Here is a 20,853-nt window from a genome sequence, read left to right on the forward strand (position 1 = left end):
GCTGCTGCAACCGCTTGGAGCGACAGGCCTGCGCGTAACCGCGGTTCTTCAGCGTGCGGCGCCTCTGCTTCACCCGCAGCGCCTCGTCTCGGCCGCAGCCCCGCAGCTGCCGGTTGAGCTCCCGGACAGACATCGATACCAGCGCCGCATCTGAAAACCTCTCGGCCAGCTGCGGAGGAGGAGTACAGGCCCTGGGTCAGCAGCGAACGCCGAGGTCCTGACGCCAGGCTAGGTCCGGCCTCAGGAAGGATCTGCCCCTGGCCCGCACCTTTTCTGAATCCCCATTGTTCTCACTCAACCTGTCCCACTTCCAGCCCCACCCCAGACCTAGCCACTCCGTCCCCGGGCCCTTTCAGGCAAGCCCATCAGCGCGAGCCCGCCTCCCGCAAGCGGGAGAGCCAATCGCGCACCTGAACGCTGCGCCCCCCGCTGCGGCCGCCCCCAGCATCTGACTCTGGGTCGGGGAACCTGCGCCCAGACAGACCCCGCCCCCAGCGCGCCAAGTTTCCCGGCCGGGTGGCCGAAACCGTGTGACTCTCAAAAGGACCTGGATTATGTCCTAATGCCCTCAGTGCCCCAGTCTGTGTCTATAATTAATAGGATGAGTCCCAATCCTTCCTGAGAAGATTGGGCGCTTGGAAAAGGCCAACCTCCACCACAGCCTCAACCCCGCTCCATTCCACGCGCCGTGTACCTATTTACTTCCCCGTAATCATTCTATAACGCTCAAAGTTTTCCCTCAGGATCCTCTTCTAATCTTATTTTCTTCCTCTTTGTGATTCAGTCTACTCATCTCCGTTTTGGAGCGAAAAAACAAAGTTATCTGATTTCAAAGGCCCTTGTGTATTCTTGCCCTCTTTCCCCAGCCCACAATCCTCTCCAGAAATTCTTTCTCTGCCTGTCCAACCTGCTTCCCCTCAGACCAGCTGCTGGTCACTCACCTGGGTATTTTGGGCTTCTGTCTCCTCTGGGTTCCCTGGGTAGTAGCCGAGGGGTCCCTCAACCGGAACTGAACCCTGACCTTGCAGCAGCTCCACAGCCTCATCAGTACTCAGCCCCAGCGACCCTCCAGCCCCTAGCTGCTGCTGCAGGGTGGCCAGCCAGTACAGCTCCTCCAGGCCTGGCCGCGAGCCCTCGGCAGCCCCCACTATGCCTGGCTCACTGAAGGTGGGTGAAGGAGGCACTGAGCTGTAAGGTGTGGAAACCAGGGAGGCTGTAGGGGGGCCAGATCGCCCCTCAGAGGGCTCCCGCTTTACCTCAAACTTCATCAAGTCAAAGTCATTAACATATTCCATGGCCAGAGGGCTGGCGGGAAGTGCCATTCTGGGCCTGGGCTGGGAGAAGTGTACCTGCAAGAAAGAGGAGAGGTCTGGAGCAACAGAGGCTACCTGTAGTCCCTTCACCAAATACCTCCTATCCTAAAGCCCAGGTGCCCCGGAGTCAGAGTTCTGGAAAGCCAGAGTGGTGGTTCAGCCCTGGTCCCCACAGTGTCACCTCCAGGCCAGGCAGCCTTGCAAGGGGCAATGGCTCCTGACAAGGAGATAAGAAACTGAAGATTTAAAGGAGGAAGAGGGCAGCACAGCCTCTTGCCCCACTGCTACCTCTGGGATCTCTGAAAAACGAGCAATGTGGGGCACTGCTCCCAACCCCCAGTGCTGGGAAGGCTGAGAGGCTCCATCATCTCAAGAGGCACCATTCAATTTCCAAGCAATTAAAAAATTATGCTTAATTAACTGTGACTGAATGTGCGCATATTTTAGGATGGTGGGGAGGCACGTTTGCTGTGGATTTTACGATATGACACTATGCTGTTGTATCTATCTCTCAAAGCACTCAGGACAATGCCTTGAACATAAAAGACCCTCAGTGCACATGTGTTCTTTGGCTTAATCAATCACTGAATCCCTTTTACAGGAGCAAGAGATTTTCTAGGGAAAAGGAAAGGTCCTAGAGCTAGTTCTAGAAAGATCAGGACTAGTGGCTAGCATCAGTCCTCAAGATCAATTTCTCCAAGGGGACTTCACCAAGATTAATTGCACCCCTTCAGTTTAGAACATGCTGTATTGTGTGAACTTGAGCAGTCCACCTTCATCATTCTGACCACCTCTCCTTCTGGTCAGTGAGGGAGTTACACTTTGTAACCTCTCCTAGAATGTTCTATAGAGCACTGTATCCAAAAAGGATCCAAGAGGTCTATGCTTAGATGATTTTAGGAAAGGCTGCCTCTTCTACCTCTTGCACATTTGAAAAGCACAAAAATATACTAGTCTAAGAAGTCCTTCAGCTAACCTTTGGTTCAACTTCAACATGGAGTGTCCCAAACTTATAACACCAAAAAACACTCTCTCCTCTCAGTTACCATCTGTGGAACACATGCTCTCCTGAGGAACCTCTGGCCAGATAACCTCAGAGATTTTTTCCAGCCTAGAAGTCCCAGTACTAATCAATCCAGCTCCTGATTCCAACAGCTCCATCCCCCAGAAGGGGCAGAGCAAAGGATGTTCATCCCCAGAGCTTAACCTTTGGCTCCCTCTTGATGCCCCTTGCCTTGGAAGTCCTCTTTTCAGCCACATCTCAGACCCTCCCCGCCCAGGCTCTCCCAGGAGGAAGGACAAGTCCTCTCTCTTCCTTTCTCAGGGAAGGCTTGCTGCCCTCCCCATGGAGTTCCTCACCCTTGAGCAGACCGAGGAGTTGGAAACAAAAACAACTGAAGGACTATTCTTCAGCAGGAAGGAGGTGGTATGACACTGACAGAGGAATTCAGGGAGAACTGGATGTGCACAGAAGAGGTAAAAGGGGAAGGTTGTCTATCTTTCTGACTGTGATAACAGCCAGAGTGGGAGTAGGGCATAGTGCAGATGTGTGAGGATGCTACAAAACAGATAGCAGAGGGCAGACAGCAGGTGTTGGAGGAGGGAGCTATAAGTGAGAAGTCTGGCACCCAAGCATACTCACTTTAGGGACAGCAGAGATGATGTGGTCAGTGTCAGAGGCAGACAGTCACAGCTTCCCCAGAGTCTGGAGGCCCCATGAAGCAGGCAGGGCCTGGAGCCTCTATGCTCATAATCAGGGGGCTGTGGGCACAGAGCCCAAAGGGCACTCATAAAGGGACAGCTCTCTGAGCTCATCTGTGCTCCTCAGGCCTCAGCCAATGCACTCAGGGGATCATTTGCATATCTCATTGGCCAGGGGGTGTTGGGAGGGGTGTGGAGGAAAGGACAGATATGTCTGACATCAAAGAAGGAAAGGGGCATCTCCCCCAACGCAGCGCCTCACTGAGAGTCCAACTCATATATATAGGCTCAGTTCTCCAATACGCAGCCACATTGATTCCGACCACCATTCAAACCTGTGAACGTAACCCTCAGCTCTCAGCCACTAAAACCCTGGGACTGGGCATGAGAGCCAGAAAAGTTCTCAGCCCCCTACCCCACAAGGCTATGCACATCTCATCAGTGTCTGTGAGAAATACAAGCTCTTCCTAACCCATCCTCACCAAGGCTGTTGAGTCAGTTACCTCTTTTCAAGTAAGTTTCCTCCTCACGTTTTTCACCCCCTACCCCATCTTCGACCTGACTGACCTTATGCTCCTCACAACCATCACATCAGAAAAACAGGCAACTTTCCTCATGAGAAATCTCTGGGACTTGGCCATCTAATCCTACCACTCCTAAAAACCCAGCCCCAGAAAGGCAGCCCAGCTTGGGAGAAGAGAGAACAGGAATCTTCTCCTTCCTTCTGGGCCACCAAAGGACACTGAAATCTAATCAGCACCAGTCCATCAGATACACTTTTGTAATTGCCTTCATAAGCCCTCTGCTTCCTCTTGCCTTTTCCCTATGTGTGTCTCTGCTCCTCTCCTCCTCTCTCACTCAGTGTGGTTCCCAGATGGCTGGGGAGTGACCTATATTTTCAGCCTAATCCCCTAGCACCTCTTAGAGCTATCATCCTCAGCAAGAGTTGGAACGAGGATACTAAGAATTAACAGAGGAGACGAGACATTTAAACCTGTCCGAAGCTGTTTAAATAAGGTCTGTACTAGAACAGAACACCAGAGGCTCTTCCCTACCTTCTGAGGACACCAAGATACTCTCATTGAGTTAACAGGTCCCCTTTCCCAACTCAGAAAGAGACTGGGTTTCTTTCAGTCCCAAGATCCTCAGCTATAAAAATTAATCTGTTGCAAGCCTTATATGTTGGGGAAAAGCTGGTAGATGCAGAATATTAAAGGCAACGGCTCTCCCAATGTTGTCCTCAGACCAACAACATCAGCATTTCCTTAGAGATAAAAATTCTCTGGCTTTACCTCAGACCTACTGAATCAGAAATTCTGGAGGTGGGATACAGAAATCTGCATTTTAACAGGCCCTCCCAGCAATTCTGACAAACTCTAAAGTTTGGGAACTACTGGTCCACAGATGCCTACATTCAACCTAATTTCCTTTAGTGTATGAATATGTATGTGTGTGTGTGTGTGTGTGTGTGTGTGTGTGTGTGTGTGTGTAGCCTCTCTTACCATGCTGTATTAGTCACCTTTCCAAAACTATAACAAATACCTGAGATAATAAACTCAGAAAAAAAATAAATGAACTCAAAAAAGGTTTAGTTCAGCTCTCAGTTTTCGAGGTTCTACTCCATGATCTATTGGCCCTGTCACATAGGGACTGAGTCAACACAGCACATCATGACAGGGGACATGTGGCAGAGTAAAGTTGGTTCACCTCAGGGCTGAGACAAAGAAGAGAAAGGGGCTGGTGTCCCCTGACCACTTCATGGGCATGCTCCAGTGACCACAAGATCTCCCAGCTCCTAAAGTTTCCACCACTTCCTAAATGCAGAGCTGTGGATTAAGTCTTTTTAAAAATTTTACTATTAAGTCTTTAACACACAAGGCTTTGAGGGATGTTGGAGATGCAGTCACATGCCTTCCATAGATTAGAAGATCTAGATTAGGTAACATCCTTCTCTTCCCACACCTGCACTTCATCTTTCAAGTAGAAAGGCATCACTGTGTGATCACCTGGAACTAGGGCTGTTTTCTCAGAAAAAGCAAGGAGTTCAAGGCCTGGGAACCAGCCACAAAATGGAAATGGAAACCATGAAGATAGGGAACCCCATACACATGCCCATGGACAATAGCTCTAAGGTGGACACCCAGGAAAGAAGCCCTAAATGTCCCTGAAGGAAGAGGAGGTGTAGAGAGTAGCCTCCTTTTCATGCTTGCTCTTGCCTGGCCAGACACTTGCCCCTACCCAGCTGTCAGATCTACCCTGAGCCTCTTGTTTACTAGAGGGCTCAGGGAGAGGTGGAAGGGCTAAGCTGCTAAGGGGCTAAGAGAGTCAGACTAAACAAGCTCAGGACAGTTGAGCTGTTTAGAATTCAGAACAGGCACCACAAACCAGGGAAAGGAGCCAGGGAATGAGGGCTGGCTTCAGAGGAGAGAGGAGAAGACCAAGGGCACAAGAGAAGAGGCTATGCCAGCCAGTGGGGACCCAGGAGGCAAACTCCATCCCTAGGGTTGCGGTTGTGAGGGTTCTTGGAGGCTGAAAAATAGACACTGAGACTGAAAGATTGGAGGAAATCTGAAAACAGAGAAACAGGAATGAAAAGATGAAGCCAGAGTGAACACCAAGAAAGACAGAACAGAGAGACGAGGAGACTGGCTAAGGAGGCAGTTATGTGTACTTCTGAGATGAAGGGTGGAACAAGTCAGGGACTCCACAGGGATTCACACTGAAAGAGACAGAAGGATGTGGGCAGACAGAAGAGATGAGCAAAGGACCATGGAGAACTGAAAGAGGTCCAAGCAGGGAGTGAGGGAAAAGGAAAAGGAAAGGAAAGTGGATAGAAACAACTGCCTAGAGGAACAAAAGTGACAGAAGAAAGGGGAGCAGACAGACTGTCAGGCTGGCCTCAAACGCCTGGCCTCAAACAGTCATCCCACCACACCTTCCCCTGGAACTGGAAAGACAGGCACAAACAAACCCTTTTAACTGAAAGAGAAGGACAGGGTGCAATGAGATTTTATTTCATGAAGACTTCATCTTCTAATACGGGGAATTGGGGCACGGGGTGGGGCATTTGAGGGACAGGTTGCCTAAGGAAGTCACGATAAACTGGGACAGGCCAGATGAATAAAAAGTGACCGTGCACAAGGCAGGGCTCTCCAGGATGCAGGAACAATAAAAACTTATTTCCCTGAAAATAAGACCAAACTGGAAAATAAGCCCTCAAATGACTTCTTAGGATGCTTGTAATATCAGCCCTATCTCAAAAATAAGCCCCAGTTAAGATCGTCAGTCAGATGAATGCATTTAGTATGTCTGTTGCAACACACGATGGACACATTAAATTAGAAAATAATAATACTAATATGTAATTCAATATAAAAATTATTGATGTTAATACTTCAATGGTAATACAAATTATAATTAAGTACTACATTTGCAAATATTCAAGCAGCTGACTTTGGATGAGAGGTAAATACCTATGTAAACAGACATATGTCCAATCAGAGTGCAGAAACAGCACACAAATAATGTGTGCTCATAGTAACAAACAGACGTGGTTGTATCTAATATGAATCTTCCACACCCACCTCTTCCTCTGAGTGTCTAGGGCAGGAGTGTAGGGTGTGGAAGGGACTAGGGGATGCTACTAAGGACTCGGCTGCACTACTCCATTGTTACCAAGCCCTTCCGGTCCCATCCACTCCCCTGTATGGCCACACAGATATCCCCAAACTTCCTGGGCCCTCAAGGTGCTGTCCATTTTCCGGAAGAGGGGTCCCCTCCCGTCTTGCGGGCCTTGAACAGAAACCCAGCCACGGGGCTCTGCAGGGGCCAGGGCTCTGCAGGCGCGGAGGGTGGAGATGTGCAGGACAGCAAATGGAGTCAAAAGAAATCCAGGCTGAAAAAAAAAAGAAGAAATCCAAGCTGGAATCTAGGGTTTGGAGAGTTATGAGGATGTCCCAGAAGAAGACGATATGTATTTGAATAAATGTAGATGTCCGCACATGAATTAATGTAGACTGTTGTGCCTGAATAAATGCAGATTGTTTTGCATGAAAAAAATAAGACATCCCTGAAAATAAGCCCTATTAAGTCTTTTGGAGCAAATACAAGATGCAATCTTATTTTCTGGGAAATATGTTAATCAGGGCCAGAGGCAGAAAAGAGGAGTATATGTGTTCATTAAGTAGAAAAAAAGAAAAACAAAAAATGTAGCCAGAAAATAGTAAGCGAGGAAGGTGAAAAAATGCAGATAGATGAGGTTGGAGCAGTCAGCAGGAGTCAGACCATGCAGGACCTGGTGAATCATGTCAAGAATTGGGGCTTTATTCCAGAACAGTGAGGTCAGGCCTGGTGGTGCACGCCTGTAATCCCGGCACTCAGGGAGACTGAGGCTGGAGGATTGCCACAAGTTCAGGGACAGCCTGGGCTACATGGTGAGTTCAAGGTCAGCCGGAACTACATAGTGAGATCCTGTCTCAAAAAAAAACCCAAAAATAAGAAAGTAAAATAAAATAATATCAGTGAGACACTACTTCAGGTTTCCAGTGGAGATATGATGTGATCAGATTTGTATTTGGAAAGATCATTTTCAGTATTCTGTGTTTGTTTATGGAGTCAGATGGGGACTAACGCAGTACCCGAGTGGAGTCTGGGGTATAATAATCGTGCACACGCACCAGAATGTGATGATGTAGGGAGAGGTAGCTTTTGACCACTGATGCTCAGCTGGGACCACTTCTTTTCCTACCGCTGACGTCGTCTTCGATAGCTCTGTGCACAGATATGTGGCCCACCATCTGCCCGTGCCAACTCGTGCACACTGGCTTATGGGAAGGACCTTTGAAGAAAGTGAGAGAAGCAGGACCAGAGAGAGAAGGAAAAGTTTAATTACATAGCAGTTGCAACCAGCTGATCCCATAGGAATGCTGGAGCTGGGATGGACCTTCAGAGTTGTCCCAAACTGAAGCAAGCGGGAGGCCTTTGTAGCACTCCAACACCAAGCCGTCATTAGCCTGCTCCTGGGAAGGCAGCATGGCCTTTAGTAAGATGGCTCCCTTGAGCCAAGGTGATGCTCAAGGAGGAACTGTAGCTCTCTTATCCAGAGAGTCACCTTTTGTGGCTTCAGTTACCTGTGGCCAACCATGACCTAAAAATATTAAATGATAAATTCCAAAAACAAATTATTTGTGTTTTAAACTGCAGGCCGTTCTGAATATGATGAGTATGATGGAAGTTCACACGTGCTCACCTTGTTCCACTCAGGATGTGAATCATCCCCTAGTTCAGAGTAGCCAGACTGTATGCGTACCTGCCCATTAGTCACTTAGTATCTGTCTCAGTTACCAGGGGACTGTCATGGCACCGCAGTGCTTACATTCATGTAACCTGTTTCACTCATTAATGGCCACAAGTGCAAGAGCAGTGATGCTAAAACAGCCTGACAGCACACACCTGTAATCCAGCACTCAAGTGGAAAAGGCAGGAGGATCGCCATTAGTTCAAGGCCAACCTGGGCTACATAGTAAGTTCAAGGCCAGCCTTAACTACATAGTGAAATCCTGTCTCAAAGAAAAAAAAGTAATAGTGCTGGTAGATGACCCTACTTCTGACATATCATGAGACGAACAGTCACCTAATGATGCAGCCATGTCTCACTTCATGTCACCGCGTAGGCATCTATCATCTCACACCATCACGAGAAGGCTGAGGGGTGGAGAGATAGCCCCACAGTAGAGCACTTGCCTAGAAATCTTCAGTATTGGAAAAAAGTAAGAAAGAAAAAAAGAAGAAGGATAAGTACAGTATGATGAGATATTTTGAGGGAGAAAGGCCACATTCATACAGCTTTTATTGTAATATATTGTAGTAATTATTGTTATTATTATTCTCTTTCTGTGCCTATCTATAAATTCAACTTCATCACTGGTAAGTATGTACAGGAAAAGCATCACATACATATTCATATATCCATATATATGAATTCATATATATATATATATTCATATAACCATATATATATGGTTCAGCATTAACCATGGTTTCAGGCATCCATTGGGATGTCTTGGATTGCACCCCCTCAGATAAGTAGGGACTGGGCTCATTTGGAAGCCATCCCCAGCCAATAATCAGCTGCTGGAACAATAAAAACCACACCCTAAAGTGGGATCTGGGCAGTGCACCAGGATGTCCACTGCAGAGGTCTAAGAAACAGAAGGAATGCACTCAGAAGCGGGAGAGAGCACAGGGCAAGGCTGGTCACACCCTGCCCCCTGGTGGCACTGCTCAGACACTGGCCCAGCTGCAGCGTCAAGCCAGGACTGGGGGAACAACTGAAGAAAACGATGTGGCACCCAAGGGGGAGTCAGCAATGCAAGGAGTCTGCCTAAAACTAAAGAAGGAAGTAATGGTGGGTAGGATTCAGAAACATGGGACTCATTCACTCTTTCATTTAACTAACATTTACCAAGTACCTTTTTTAGTTCAGATACCGCTAGAAGGTAGGGTAAAAACAACTAAAATCTGGGTCCTTGTCTCTATGTAAGAGAAAAGAAGGCAGGAAGGGAGGCGGAAAAGGTGATGCTGGATAAATGAAAGTCAGATTATGGTGGGGTTTTTTGGGGGGAGGGGTTTGGTACCAGAGATAGAACTCAGGGACCTTGCACTTACAAGGCAGGCAGCAGATCCACTGAGCTAAATTCCAGGCCCAGAGGTCAGATTATGAGGGATATCAGATTCCACATGATAAGAAGACTCATCTGTAATTCCAGAATTCAGGAGGCTGAGGCAGGAAAATCACTGCAAATTGAAAGCCACCCTGAGCTACACAGTGAGTTGGAATACATAGGGAGACCCTGCCTCAAAATAAATAAATAAAATTTAAACCTGAGAGTGATATGATCTAAATTTTTAAAACGATAAATCAAAGGGACAAGATAGGATTGGGGGAGTAAGGACAGTATAGGATTGGTAAAGAGTCAGAAAAACCTAGATTCAAATTCCACGTCCTCTGAGAACCAGATCTGTGACTCTGAGCAAATGACTGAACTCAAAGCTTCAGTGATCACACCTGTAAAGTAGAGTTGTTGTGAAACTGAATGAGATTGTGCCCACATAGCTGCTGGTGCACAGCCTGGCACCTACTGCTCACACCATAAACACTGCTCCTCTCTCTTACATCTCCAAATTGAACTTTTATATGCACAGTGGGGGAGGTGGCTTAGTGGAGGGAGAGGGGATAGATGGAGCAAGAAGTGTCTTAGAAGACATTACCTGCATCCAGGTGAGAGATTAAACGCTGGACTAAGGCAATGTCCATTGGAGTTAGGCACAGATTTGAGAGATAATTATGAAAACCAAATGCAAAGGTCCTGATATCCGATAACAAAATAGTCTTCTAGCAGAGCATGGTAGCACATGTTTGTAATCCCAGCACTCCGGAGGCTGAGGCAGGAGGATCTCCATGAATTTGAGGTCAGCCTGGGCTTCACAGTGAGTTCAAGGCCAGCCTGAAGTACATAGTGAGACCCTGTCTCAGCCCCCGCCCCCGCAAGTCTAGATTGATTCAGGTTGCCTCTGGGCAAATGACTAGAGGTGATGTCATTCAACAAGATAGGGAATCACAAATCACAGGAGCAAGTGCAGGATTATGAACAAGATGATGGCCTTCAGAAGGTTGACCATGCTGCCAACAGCACACACACCCTTAGGCCCAAGCGGGGGGGGCCCAGAGGCAGCAGGGTGGGAGTGGGCAGATGCAGGAAATAGTGAGGAAAGATCTAAATATGTATTGAGTGAGGCTGGAGTCTGGGTAGAAAGTGTTGGGGTCCAGCCGCAAGCCCACAGCTAGTGGCCAGCTCTCCTTTTGTCACTATGTTCCAGCATAGACCCTGGGCAGGTCTGAGAACCAAGATTATATTTCTATTGTGGGTGGCAGAAATCTATTTAAAATTAACTCAAGCAAGAGAGTAAATGTATTAATTCCCATAATTTAAATCAGGAATCCATCACACTCCACCCCTCTGCCCTACTTCCTCCTTTAGTCTCAGGCAGGTACTGCTTTGCAGCAGCAAACAGACACTATACTCTGTCAGTTTAACAACCCATCAGAGGGAGAGCTTACTTCCAAAGTTTACAGAAAAAGCCCCAAAGTGGATCCCATACCTAACATTCCTGACTTCTGTGGCTGAGCAAGGAACATACAAACTGGCCAAGCTGAGAGCCTTCCCCAAGAGGAGGCGGGCCTGATATGACCCTAACCGAGGAGATGGCTCCCTGGAGGAAATCGGGTGCTGCTCCCAGAATGGGGAGAGGGTGCTGAGCAGATAGATGCCTGCCACCATGAACACGCTGAGTGTGAGGGGTTATGGCATTTGGGTGGTAGATATCCAGTAGCCTCAAGTTAAGGCGAGATGTCCAAATGGAGAGGCAGCTTGAGAAATTTCCCGAGGGTTTTAAGGTAGTGGCTGGGTGGGGACCGAAAATTACGTCCGAAAAGTGTAGAGAGAATGGCCAGATCAGAGGACCACGACCCTCATCATTTCGTAGAAAGGCAAAAGGGAACCCTAGCCAAGGGCCAGGGATTTAGCTCAGCGGTTCGGTGGCCTGCCTTGCAAGCGCAAGGACCCGAGTTCAATCCCCGGTACCAAAAAAAAGGAACCCTAGTCAGGGATCAAACTCAGGACCTTGTGCTTGCAAGGCTGGCCGCAGGACCACTGAACCAAATCCCTAGCCCTAAGGAAAAGAAAAACAAGGGTTTTTAGGAGTTGGAGACGAAGGAGACCTTAGCTTTGCGACCTCGGAAAAGAGCAAGGCCTGGCAAGCCCCGGGGTTGAAATTTTCATTCCCTAAGAACTAGAAAGGCAATGCCCAACCCCCAAGCTTATAGACATCTATCCCCTGCGGCTGGCCTCATCCTTCATTCCCAGCTTGTTTGCCACTGCGTGACTCTCCGTGGCTACCTCCCGGAGCAAGAGTCCTCAAAGTTACATCAGGAGCTGGGCAGAGTAGCTGAGCAGAGGGCCGCCTCGCAGTGGGCGGAGCCTCGAGGCAGGCGGGCCCCAGGAGCGGACCCCGGTCTCCAATGGGAGGGGTGGGTTTGGGGGCTGGGATGCGGCGCTGGCGCTGAGGCCCCGCAGCCCTGGGCAGTGGATCCCAGGACCTGGGAGCGCGCCTACCGACGGGCGGAGACTACGCGGCTGGGTTCCGCCCCTGCGCCTCCCTGCCTCCTTTTTAAGCGCCTCTGGGCCAGCCTCCGCTCCCGCTCGCTACACCGCGCTCCCTTCTTCCCCACCTTCCTTCTCGGTTCCAGTGGCCGCCCTGCAGCCCCCGCCCAGGTACCATGGCTGCTGTGTACCGCCCCGGCCTGCGGTGAGTGACCCCCCAGCCCGGGGCCCACCCGCATTTTCCGCCGTGCTCGCACCCTCGGGGCTGGCTCCTCCTGTTTTCCCATCCTAAGAGGTGGTAGACAGGGTGACTGTTTGTCCATCCCAGCCTCACGGACGTGTGTGCCGCGCAGGGTCTCCTCTTTGCCGTCCGCTCTTCCCGCCGCGTCGCTTGTCTGCTCGCGCCGTGCTCTGTCTGCCACTCTCAGAACTTCCTCCTCCTTCTCGCTCTGCCATGTCTCCGCACATCCGTCTCTCTTCCCGGACGTAATGCTTTCAGAACCCTGACGAGGTCTTGCGCCTAGGGTACTATGAAAAGCTGTAGGGCTCAGGGGCTGTGGGACTTGAGCCCTTGGGGGCCTGAGCTCAGAGGTCCCTAAAGAAGGTAAAAGGTAAACATCCATTCCTGGCCTAAACCCTACTACTGGAAGCTGGCGAGAAGCCCAGCGAAGCCTGAGGGACCCGGAGCCAGCAGAGGAAGGGAGCTAGATCAGAGTAGTAGATTGTTGCCCTCTGTTCTTACAAGGCTGGCTTCTTCCTCTGTCCCCTCCTGAAGCTCCAGGCTTCTCCTACCTCTCTGCCCTCCCTTCATACAGCCTCCTCCTCCCTGGCTTTTATCCCGGAGTCTTAACTAAGCCCATTTCTCCCCCAGCCTTTGAAGCTCCAGGCTTCTCCTACCTCTCTGCCCTCCCTTCATACAGCCTCCTCCTCCCTGGCTTTTATCCCGGAGTCTTAACTAAGCCCATTTCTATCCCACAGCCTGTTCTATTTGCCAGCTCTAAAGGACAAGAAAGAAGGTCCTACTTGGGCTACTGGAGGGGAGTGTGGGGGCTTCTGGCAGAGAGTTCTCCTCAAGACTGTGTGCCTTTGAAATAGGTCCTAGGGAAAACTCTCCCAGGCAAGAACAGATCCAGGTCCCAAGAGCCATCCTTCCCTGTCCTTGGGCCACACTGGACATCCACCCTGCTCAGATCTTGGAAACTACGCCAGGTCTCACCCCAGAAATGCCCAAGCACTGACATCCGTGGTCTCCTTTCCCCAGATTTATGGCCTCTTGAGTCTTGAGCTTCTTGTAGTGTAATGTTCCACCCTACTAACAACACCTAGAGCTCTCTAGGCATGCAGTTTCTAGGGAAGCAAGCCATGGGAAGCATATGCTCACACCATCCTACTATCTGAGTTTCTGGGAGATAAAGCCATTGCATATGTAAAGGGTAATAAGTCTCTCTGTCTTTGTCTCCTCTGGGTCATCCAACCCTGCGTCCAGGCCAATTAGAGAAGACCCTGCTCTCTCTCTCTGAAAACACAGGGCCCAAGGCTTGATTCCTGCTGGGAATCAAGGAATGAACCCCAGCCGTTGATACTCACTCCCCAATGGTCCCCTTCACGTAGTTCAAAAATATCTAGGGGAAACATTTTATGCAATCAATGACCCAGACAGGTAGCAGCCGATCTAGTGCCTAGAACCCCAACATCCAGCCCCCATCTCTTTGCAAAAGCCCTACTCTAGAAACTTGGCACTAGAAGAGTACTGTTGAGGCTTTCACAGTCCCACAGCATTCATACCAGAAGAAAAAAATAAAAACAGCTGCCATCTTAATGTATAAAAACCATGCTTGGAATTGGAAAGAACACAGATGAGGCTTTAAACACATAAAGCTTTCACCTGGGCACAGTTGACACTTGGGTCTAAGTGCGCTTGCTCATCTCTAAACAGACCAGACATAGTGAAACATGGGTATGGACTTCATTTGCAAAAATAGCTTGCTTAGAGGTATACTTCCACAGCCAGGTGGGTCCCTTTATGCTCATTTGGTTATACCCATCTCTTGCTGACTAGGAGATACCCTCATTAAGCCCCAAAAGACCACTGGATGCATGTATCCTGAATCCATCCCACACATAAACTCCAACCTGCTCTTCATAGTACCTACGCCTAGACATGCTTTAGCACTCTCCCTAGAAGCCCAGTTGTTCTGTTCACACCACCACCAGCGCCATTTGTCTGTGCTCCATGGTAGCAACTGCCCATCACCTCCCTGTTTGTTTCTTCTCTTGCAGTCTCAGCTGGCAGAGGTTGAGCCCCTGGTGCTGGTCATCACACCGCAGCATCCAGACCCTGCGTGTGCTCAGTGGAGATCTGGGTCAGCTGCCGGCTGGAGTTCAAGACTTTGTGGAGCGCAGTGCCCGCCTCTGCCAGCCAGAGGGCATCCACATCTGCGATGGGACTGAGGCTGAGAACACTGCCACACTGACCCTGCTGGAAGAGCAGGGCCTCATCAGAAAGCTCCCCAAGTACAATAACTGGTAAGCCCTAAGCCCAGCAGTCCACAGATGGGCAGAGCTTGGAATGAGGTTACTTTGGGGTTACCAAGATGAAATCAGATTTAACCAGACCATCCTGATGGACTGAGCAAGAATGGAAGCTTTCAGGGAAACTCATTTAGGAACTGGGATTTTCATATTCAATGAAGAACCTCATACAAAGGACAGGGATTTAGCTCAGTGGCACCACACCTGCCTTGCAAGCACAAAGTCCTGAGTTCGATCCCTGACACCAAAAAAATCCAAAACAAAAACCTAAGAAAAAGCTAATACATTCAGAATATAGAAGAGTCCAAAATGGATTTGAAAAAGTAGTTCTGGGGATGAAGGAGACCTACTGGCCACCATCTTTCTGACAATCCTCTCTCCCCCAGCTGGCTGGCCCGCACAGACCCCAGGGACGTGGCACGAGTAGAGAGCAAGACAGTGATTGTTACTCCTTCTCAACGGGACACAGTGCCCCTCCTGGCTGGTGGAGCCCATGGGCAGCTGGGCAACTGGATGTCCCCAGCTGAGTTCCAGCGAGCTGTGGATGAAAGGTTCCCAGGCTGCATGCAGGGTAACCTGGGCAGGGACACTAGGCAGGGGCACTAAAGGGATGACCAGTTTGGAAGCCTTCATCCAAGTGATACTTTCCTCCACAGGCCGTACCATGTATGTGCTCCCATTCAGCATGGGTCCCATGGGCTCACCACTGTCCCGCATCGGAGTGCAGCTAACTGACTCAGCCTATGTGGTGGCAAGCATGCGTATTATGACCCGGCTGGGGACACCTGTGCTTCAGGCCCTGGGAGATGGGGACTTCGTCAAGTGCCTTCACTCTGTGGGCCAACCCCTGACTGGGCAAGGTGAGTGCCTGCCTTGCTCAGGGGAAGATATAGAAGCCTTCTTGCACTCAGAGGGAACCCCAAATTGTACCCATCTACCAACCCCTAGAGCTTGTATTCTGTGAAAGCTGAATTCCAAATCCCAGGGCAGTGCTCTGGGCTGAGGATGAGCATGTTTGGAGAGCAGTTTGCACAGCATTGGGCAAAGTCAGTCTTCATGTCTAATAGAGGCATGGGAGCTGACAGGTTTTAGGAGGCTGCCACTGCTCCCAAGTGTCTCTTCTGCCAATCCTTGATCCCTCTGGCCCCTGACACCCCAGTTCCTGATGCCTCTGCCAGCATGACCCCATTGTCCCCAGGGGAGCCGGTGAGCCAGTGGCCATGCAACCCAGAGAAAACCCTGATTGGCCATGTGCCTGACCAGCGGGAGATCGTCTCCTTCGGCAGCGGCTATGGTGGCAACTCCTTGCTGGGCAAGAAGTGCTTTGCCCTGCGCATCGCCTCTCGCCTGGCCAGGGATGAGGGCTGGCTGGCGGAGCACATGCTGGTGAGGGCCTGGGGAGGAAGTGGGCAGCTTTGGGGGCGGGGCAGGGCAGGGCCTGACCAGTCTGCCTTGGCCTTGCCTCCTTCCTGCCAGGCGCCAATCTGTTTTGCAGAGACTCTGCCCAAAAGACCAGTTTTTGCCCTAGGCTACTAAATGCTATGACCTCAGGCCTCGTGGTGAGGCTGTACATCTGCTTAGTGAACAAACAGTGGTACCCCCTGTTAATCCCTAGCTGTCGTTCCTTACATAAATCATATCCGGACTTCCAGTGACCTCCTGTTCTCTTTGTCCCCAACACACAGATCCTGGGCATCACCAACCCTGCAGGGAAGAAGCATTATGTGGCAGCCGCCTTCCCCAGTGCCTGTGGCAAGACAAATCTGGCCATGATGCAGCCTGCACTGCCAGGCTGGAAAGTAGAGTGTGTGGGGGATGATATTGCCTGGATGAGGTTTGACAGTGAAGGTGAGAGGCCTCCAGTCACTCTCAGTTGTAGCTCTTACTGGATCCCTCTACCATCTACAGTGAGCTTTGTGGTTGAGAGCCTTTTTCTAAACAGCCCTACCAGACAAAGCCTTTCCCTGTCCAATCTCAGGTAGAGCTCAGGGCAAGGACAGGTCACATATGGTCCTCACCTCCCAACTTTCCTGGCTGGTCCTTCCTTTCATTCACTTCTCCTCCTTACAGGTCGACTGAGGGCCATCAATCCTGAGAATGGCTTCTTCGGGGTAGCTCCTGGCACCTCTGCCACCACCAATCCCAATGCCATGGCCACGATCCAGAGTAACACTCTTTTTACCAACGTGGCTGAGACCAGTGACGGCGGCGTGTACTGGGAAGGCATTGACCAGCCTCTTCCACCTGGCATCACTGTAACCTGCTGGCTAGGCAAACCCTGGAAACCTGGTATGTGGTGTGGGACTCCAGGGCTTAGCACATTAATGATGGAAAAGCCTTCTCTATGACCCCCAGTCATTTTCTGGGCCACTGAAAGGTGAATTCCAATGACAGGAAATTATAAATGTTTGTAGTCTCCAACGCCAGGCAAGATCTCAGCTTATGCCCCAACTCATTAATCACTGATTTGGGGATTTGGCTAAATTATTTAATTTCCCTTCAGTTTCCTCACCTGTCTCACCTGTTAAATAAAAGTAGTTATTAGTGCTCACCTAATAAGATTGTTGGAGGATTAAATAATGCATACAAGGGGTTTAGCACACTGCTGAATGCACAGTAAATTCTCAATAATAAATATAAGCTGGATTTTTAAGAGGGTGGGGGGAGAGATTACTTTGAAAATTGTTCCAGAAGGAATTAGGCTCAAAGCACAATCCACAAAGCTTGACTCATTAGGGAAAAGGGAAGCCTGCCTCTTCCTCTGCTCAACTTTCTTTTGGCCACTTGGCTTCCACTGACCTCTGCATAATAGCCACTGTCTAAAGGCCAGTATTGTTACCTTCACCCTTCCCGTTCCTCCAACACACCCCCTAATCCTTCTTCCACACTAAATCAGACCAGTACTTTAGTCTTTCCCAGAAGCTAGTTTCTCAGTTCTGTCATTAACAGGGTGCCTTGGGCCCCACCCCACCCTTAGCCCTGTACTCTGGACCTTTAGTTTTCCATGCTCTTCCACAGTTGCAGAGATCCAAGAGACTGAGGACTAGAAACAAAAATAGCATGGCAGGAAGGGTGGCCTTGTGGTTGCTGAAGCCTGTATTTGAGTTTGCCAGGCTGGCCTGGCAGTTGCCCTCCTTGTCTAATCATCCTTCATTTTCTCGAACACCATCATTGAGCCCCCCCGTCACATACCCACCCAACTGAGAAGTCCAAGAAACTTTAATCTTTCCCCACAGGCTAGTTCCTCAACCCTTTCATTATCTCTGAATTCAGAGATATAACTAGGGTGTCTTGTGCCCAGCTTCGCTTCCCAGAATGATAAAGACCCTGTCATAGAGTCTACACTGTTTCCAATGAAAGCTAGCACTTATCTGACAAGAAAGGCAGGGCTAGGCAACGGCAGGGGTAGGACTGTTGGTGCCACGGATCCCTCACTCCTCAGGTCTGGCCAGCAACCTCCAGTGGAAAAGGTATTGTGCCCTTTCAGGGTCCTCTCAGGGGTACCTCAAACTTGTGTCACTGACTTGGTCTTAACCCTCTTCAGAGGACCCAAAGGGGCCAGATGACCTGCACTCCTCAGGTTATACCTGCTCAGTCTGAGTTCCTCAAGCCCCACCACTCCATTAGGGAATAGGTGGGCCCAGAGGAATCACTAAGATTCTGTTAGCTTTATTTATTTATTTATTTATTTTGTTTGTTTTGTTTTTTTGAGACAGGGTCTTGCTATGTAGTTCAAGCTGGCCTCGAACTTACTATGTAGCACAGGCTGGCCAGCAATCCTCCTGCCTCAGCCTCTTAAGTGCTGGGATTACAGGCCTGCACCACCATGTTAGTTTTAAAATCGATTTAATTAATTCCTGTTTGCATTTCAGTAGCTCAGGAGATTCTGTTTTTTCTGATTTGCTGATGAAAAACTAACTATCTGAAATACTAACCTGACATTCTCAGTTTTTGCTTTAGGATTGTGAAATAATTCTATAGTTTCTAGAGGAAAAATTATTATAACCATATGTCACTAACACTATTTCTGTGGGCCTTACCTAGTCGATGGCAAATGCTTGTAGCTTAGCCTAAACATTAGTACCTTGACAAACCCAATTCCTCCCATTCTTCTCTGGCAGCATCATTATGGATAAATAGCGTGATCTTTTGGAGATGTCCTGAGCCCTTCTCCCTGTTCCTTACCACATGAGGTTATAGGTAGCCAGCTGATGAAGTAAAAAAGAAATTGTGCGAGAACATGCACACACACATGTGGGTGTTGGGAGTGGGTATCACCTTAGAAGTGTTTGTATTTCCTTTGCCAGGTAACAAGGAGCCCTGTGCACATCCCAACTCTCGCTTTTGTGCCCCGGCTCGCCAGTGCCCCATCATGGACCCGGCCTGGGAGGCCCCAGAAGGTGTTCCCATTGATGCTATCATCTTCGGAGGCCGCAGACCCAAAGGTAAATCACATTTGGGCTCCCTTAGAGTCCACCATCCTCCTGTACTTAAAACTCAGGGAGCCTCAGCTTGGATTTCCAGCTCCAGCTGGCTGTCTCCAGAGTCCTCCCCTGGTGAAAGCTGAATTTGGAGAGGTATGGTGTCTGCTCGGATAGCCAAGGTGTTAGGAGAGCGAGACCAAGAGTCAGGATCACAGAAAGGGTGGGGAAGGGCTCAGTGGAAAGGCCTGCCCATGACTCTGTTCATTGGTGTTCTAGGAGTGCCCCTGGTATATGAGGCCTTCAACTGGCGTCATGGGGTGTTTGTAGGTAGCGCCATGCGCTCTGAGTCTACAGCCGCGGCTGAGCACAAAGGTGAGCATGGCTTCCCGTCACCTCCTCACTCCCTTTCTGAGCCAGACCTTGCCCACCCCTTGCCCCTGGAGTCTTCAGCTGCCCCACCTCTTCCCACTTGCACCTTTCCCCGATTCTCTGTACTTTTCCTGAGGCTATGCCAGTGCTGAGAACCTTTCACGACTTCCTTCAGTGGATTGCAAGGTGCCCTTCCCTTCAAGGGGAGAAAATTCCTTACCCATCATCCTCTCTGCCCTAGGGAAAACCATCATGCATGACCCATTTGCCATGCGGCCCTTCTTTGGCTACAACTTCGGACACTACCTGGAACACTGGCTGAGCATGGAGGGACGCAAGGGGGCCCGGCTACCCCGCATCTTCCATGTCAACTGGTTCCGACGTGATGAAGCAGGCCGCTTCCTGTGGCCAGGCTTTGGAGAGAATGCTCGGGTGCTGGACTGGATCTGCCGGCGGTTAGATGGGGAGGACAGTGCCCAAGAGACGCCCATCGGGCTGGTACCAAAGGAAGGAGCCCTGGATCTCAGTGGCCTCGGAGCCATAGACACCACACAGCTGTTCTCGCTCCCCAAGGACTTCTGGGAACAGGAGGTTCGTGACATTCGAAGCTACCTGATGGAGCAGGTCAATCAGGATCTGCCCAGGGAGATGTTGGCTGAGCTGGAGGCCCTGGAGGGACGAGTGCGTAGAATGTGACCTAAGGCTCCCAGCCAGCAAGGCAGCACCCCCACCTAGAAATAGGAAGCACCCTGCCTTGCAGAAAATGTGTGATTTCATATTAACACCTCCGTACCATAAGATCAGGCCACAGACCCTTCCCACACACTGTGTAATAAGAGATGCTCGTTTATTTTATATAACATTTGTGCTGTTGTCATTTCCCAGCTTATTTCTTCCCTCTAATTCTAATCCCACCACTGGGTTACATAAGTAAGAATTGCTGGGAGAAGGCGTGATCTACCCTGTGTCCTGAGATCTTAAACAGACAGGAGCCTCAGCAAGCTCCTCGGTACATGGTTAAAATTCACGATCTCCCACTCAAACATGCAAAAGCCTCTACAATTCCAGTCTCCACTGAAAGTTGTCCCCATTATTGGTTCTCAAGCCTATTCTTCCCCCTTCTAACCTAAAACTGTGAATCACAAAGTATTCTTGAAAGCACACTCAATATTAAAACAGCTAGGGATTTAGTTTAGTGGTGCTGCCGCCTGCTGCCTCACAAGCGCAAGGTCCAGAGTTCGATCCCCAGTACCAATAAAAAAAAAAAAAATTAAAACAGCTAACACTTCTATGGTACCTTCTGTGTACCAGGCACTGTTTTAAGCACATTACAAAACATTACTTTGAAGGAGG

The 20,853-nt window shown here is 49.6% G+C and overlaps 2 protein-coding genes across 2 annotated transcripts in view; one reads left to right on the plus strand and one right to left on the minus strand.

The window, feature by feature from the left end:
* The window catches only part of Nrl (neural retina leucine zipper), a 14,256-nt gene extending 1,281 nt beyond the window's left edge, over nucleotides 1-12,975 (minus strand). Inside the window, 4 exon segments of the mRNA XM_010637724.2 lie at nucleotide 1; nucleotides 3-169; nucleotides 942-1,349; nucleotides 12,433-12,975. The exon segment at nucleotide 1 is cut by the window's left edge and continues 1,281 nt beyond it. Of these exon segments, the coding sequence (XP_010636026.1) occupies nucleotide 1; nucleotides 3-169; nucleotides 942-1,349; nucleotides 12,433-12,798 (942 nt within the window). The 5' untranslated portion in view covers nucleotides 12,799-12,975.
* On the plus strand, nucleotides 12,076-20,357 carry Pck2 (phosphoenolpyruvate carboxykinase 2, mitochondrial). Its single transcript, XM_010637725.3, has 10 exons — nucleotides 12,076-12,380; nucleotides 14,456-14,701; nucleotides 15,094-15,278; nucleotides 15,364-15,567; nucleotides 15,906-16,093; nucleotides 16,393-16,555; nucleotides 16,778-16,996; nucleotides 19,015-19,152; nucleotides 19,408-19,503; nucleotides 19,742-20,357. Exons 1-10 carry the CDS (start codon nucleotides 12,352-12,354, stop codon nucleotides 20,194-20,196), a joined length of 1,923 nt encoding a protein of 640 aa, XP_010636027.1. The 5' UTR covers nucleotides 12,076-12,351; the 3' UTR covers nucleotides 20,197-20,357.
* The last annotated feature ends 496 nt before the right edge of the window (nucleotides 20,358-20,853 follow it).

Source organism: Fukomys damarensis, unplaced genomic scaffold (assembly GCF_012274545.1).
Source record: "Fukomys damarensis isolate Sample0158 unplaced genomic scaffold, DMR_v1.0_HiC HiC_scaffold_17, whole genome shotgun sequence".
NCBI lineage: Eukaryota > Metazoa > Chordata > Mammalia > Rodentia > Bathyergidae > Fukomys > Fukomys damarensis.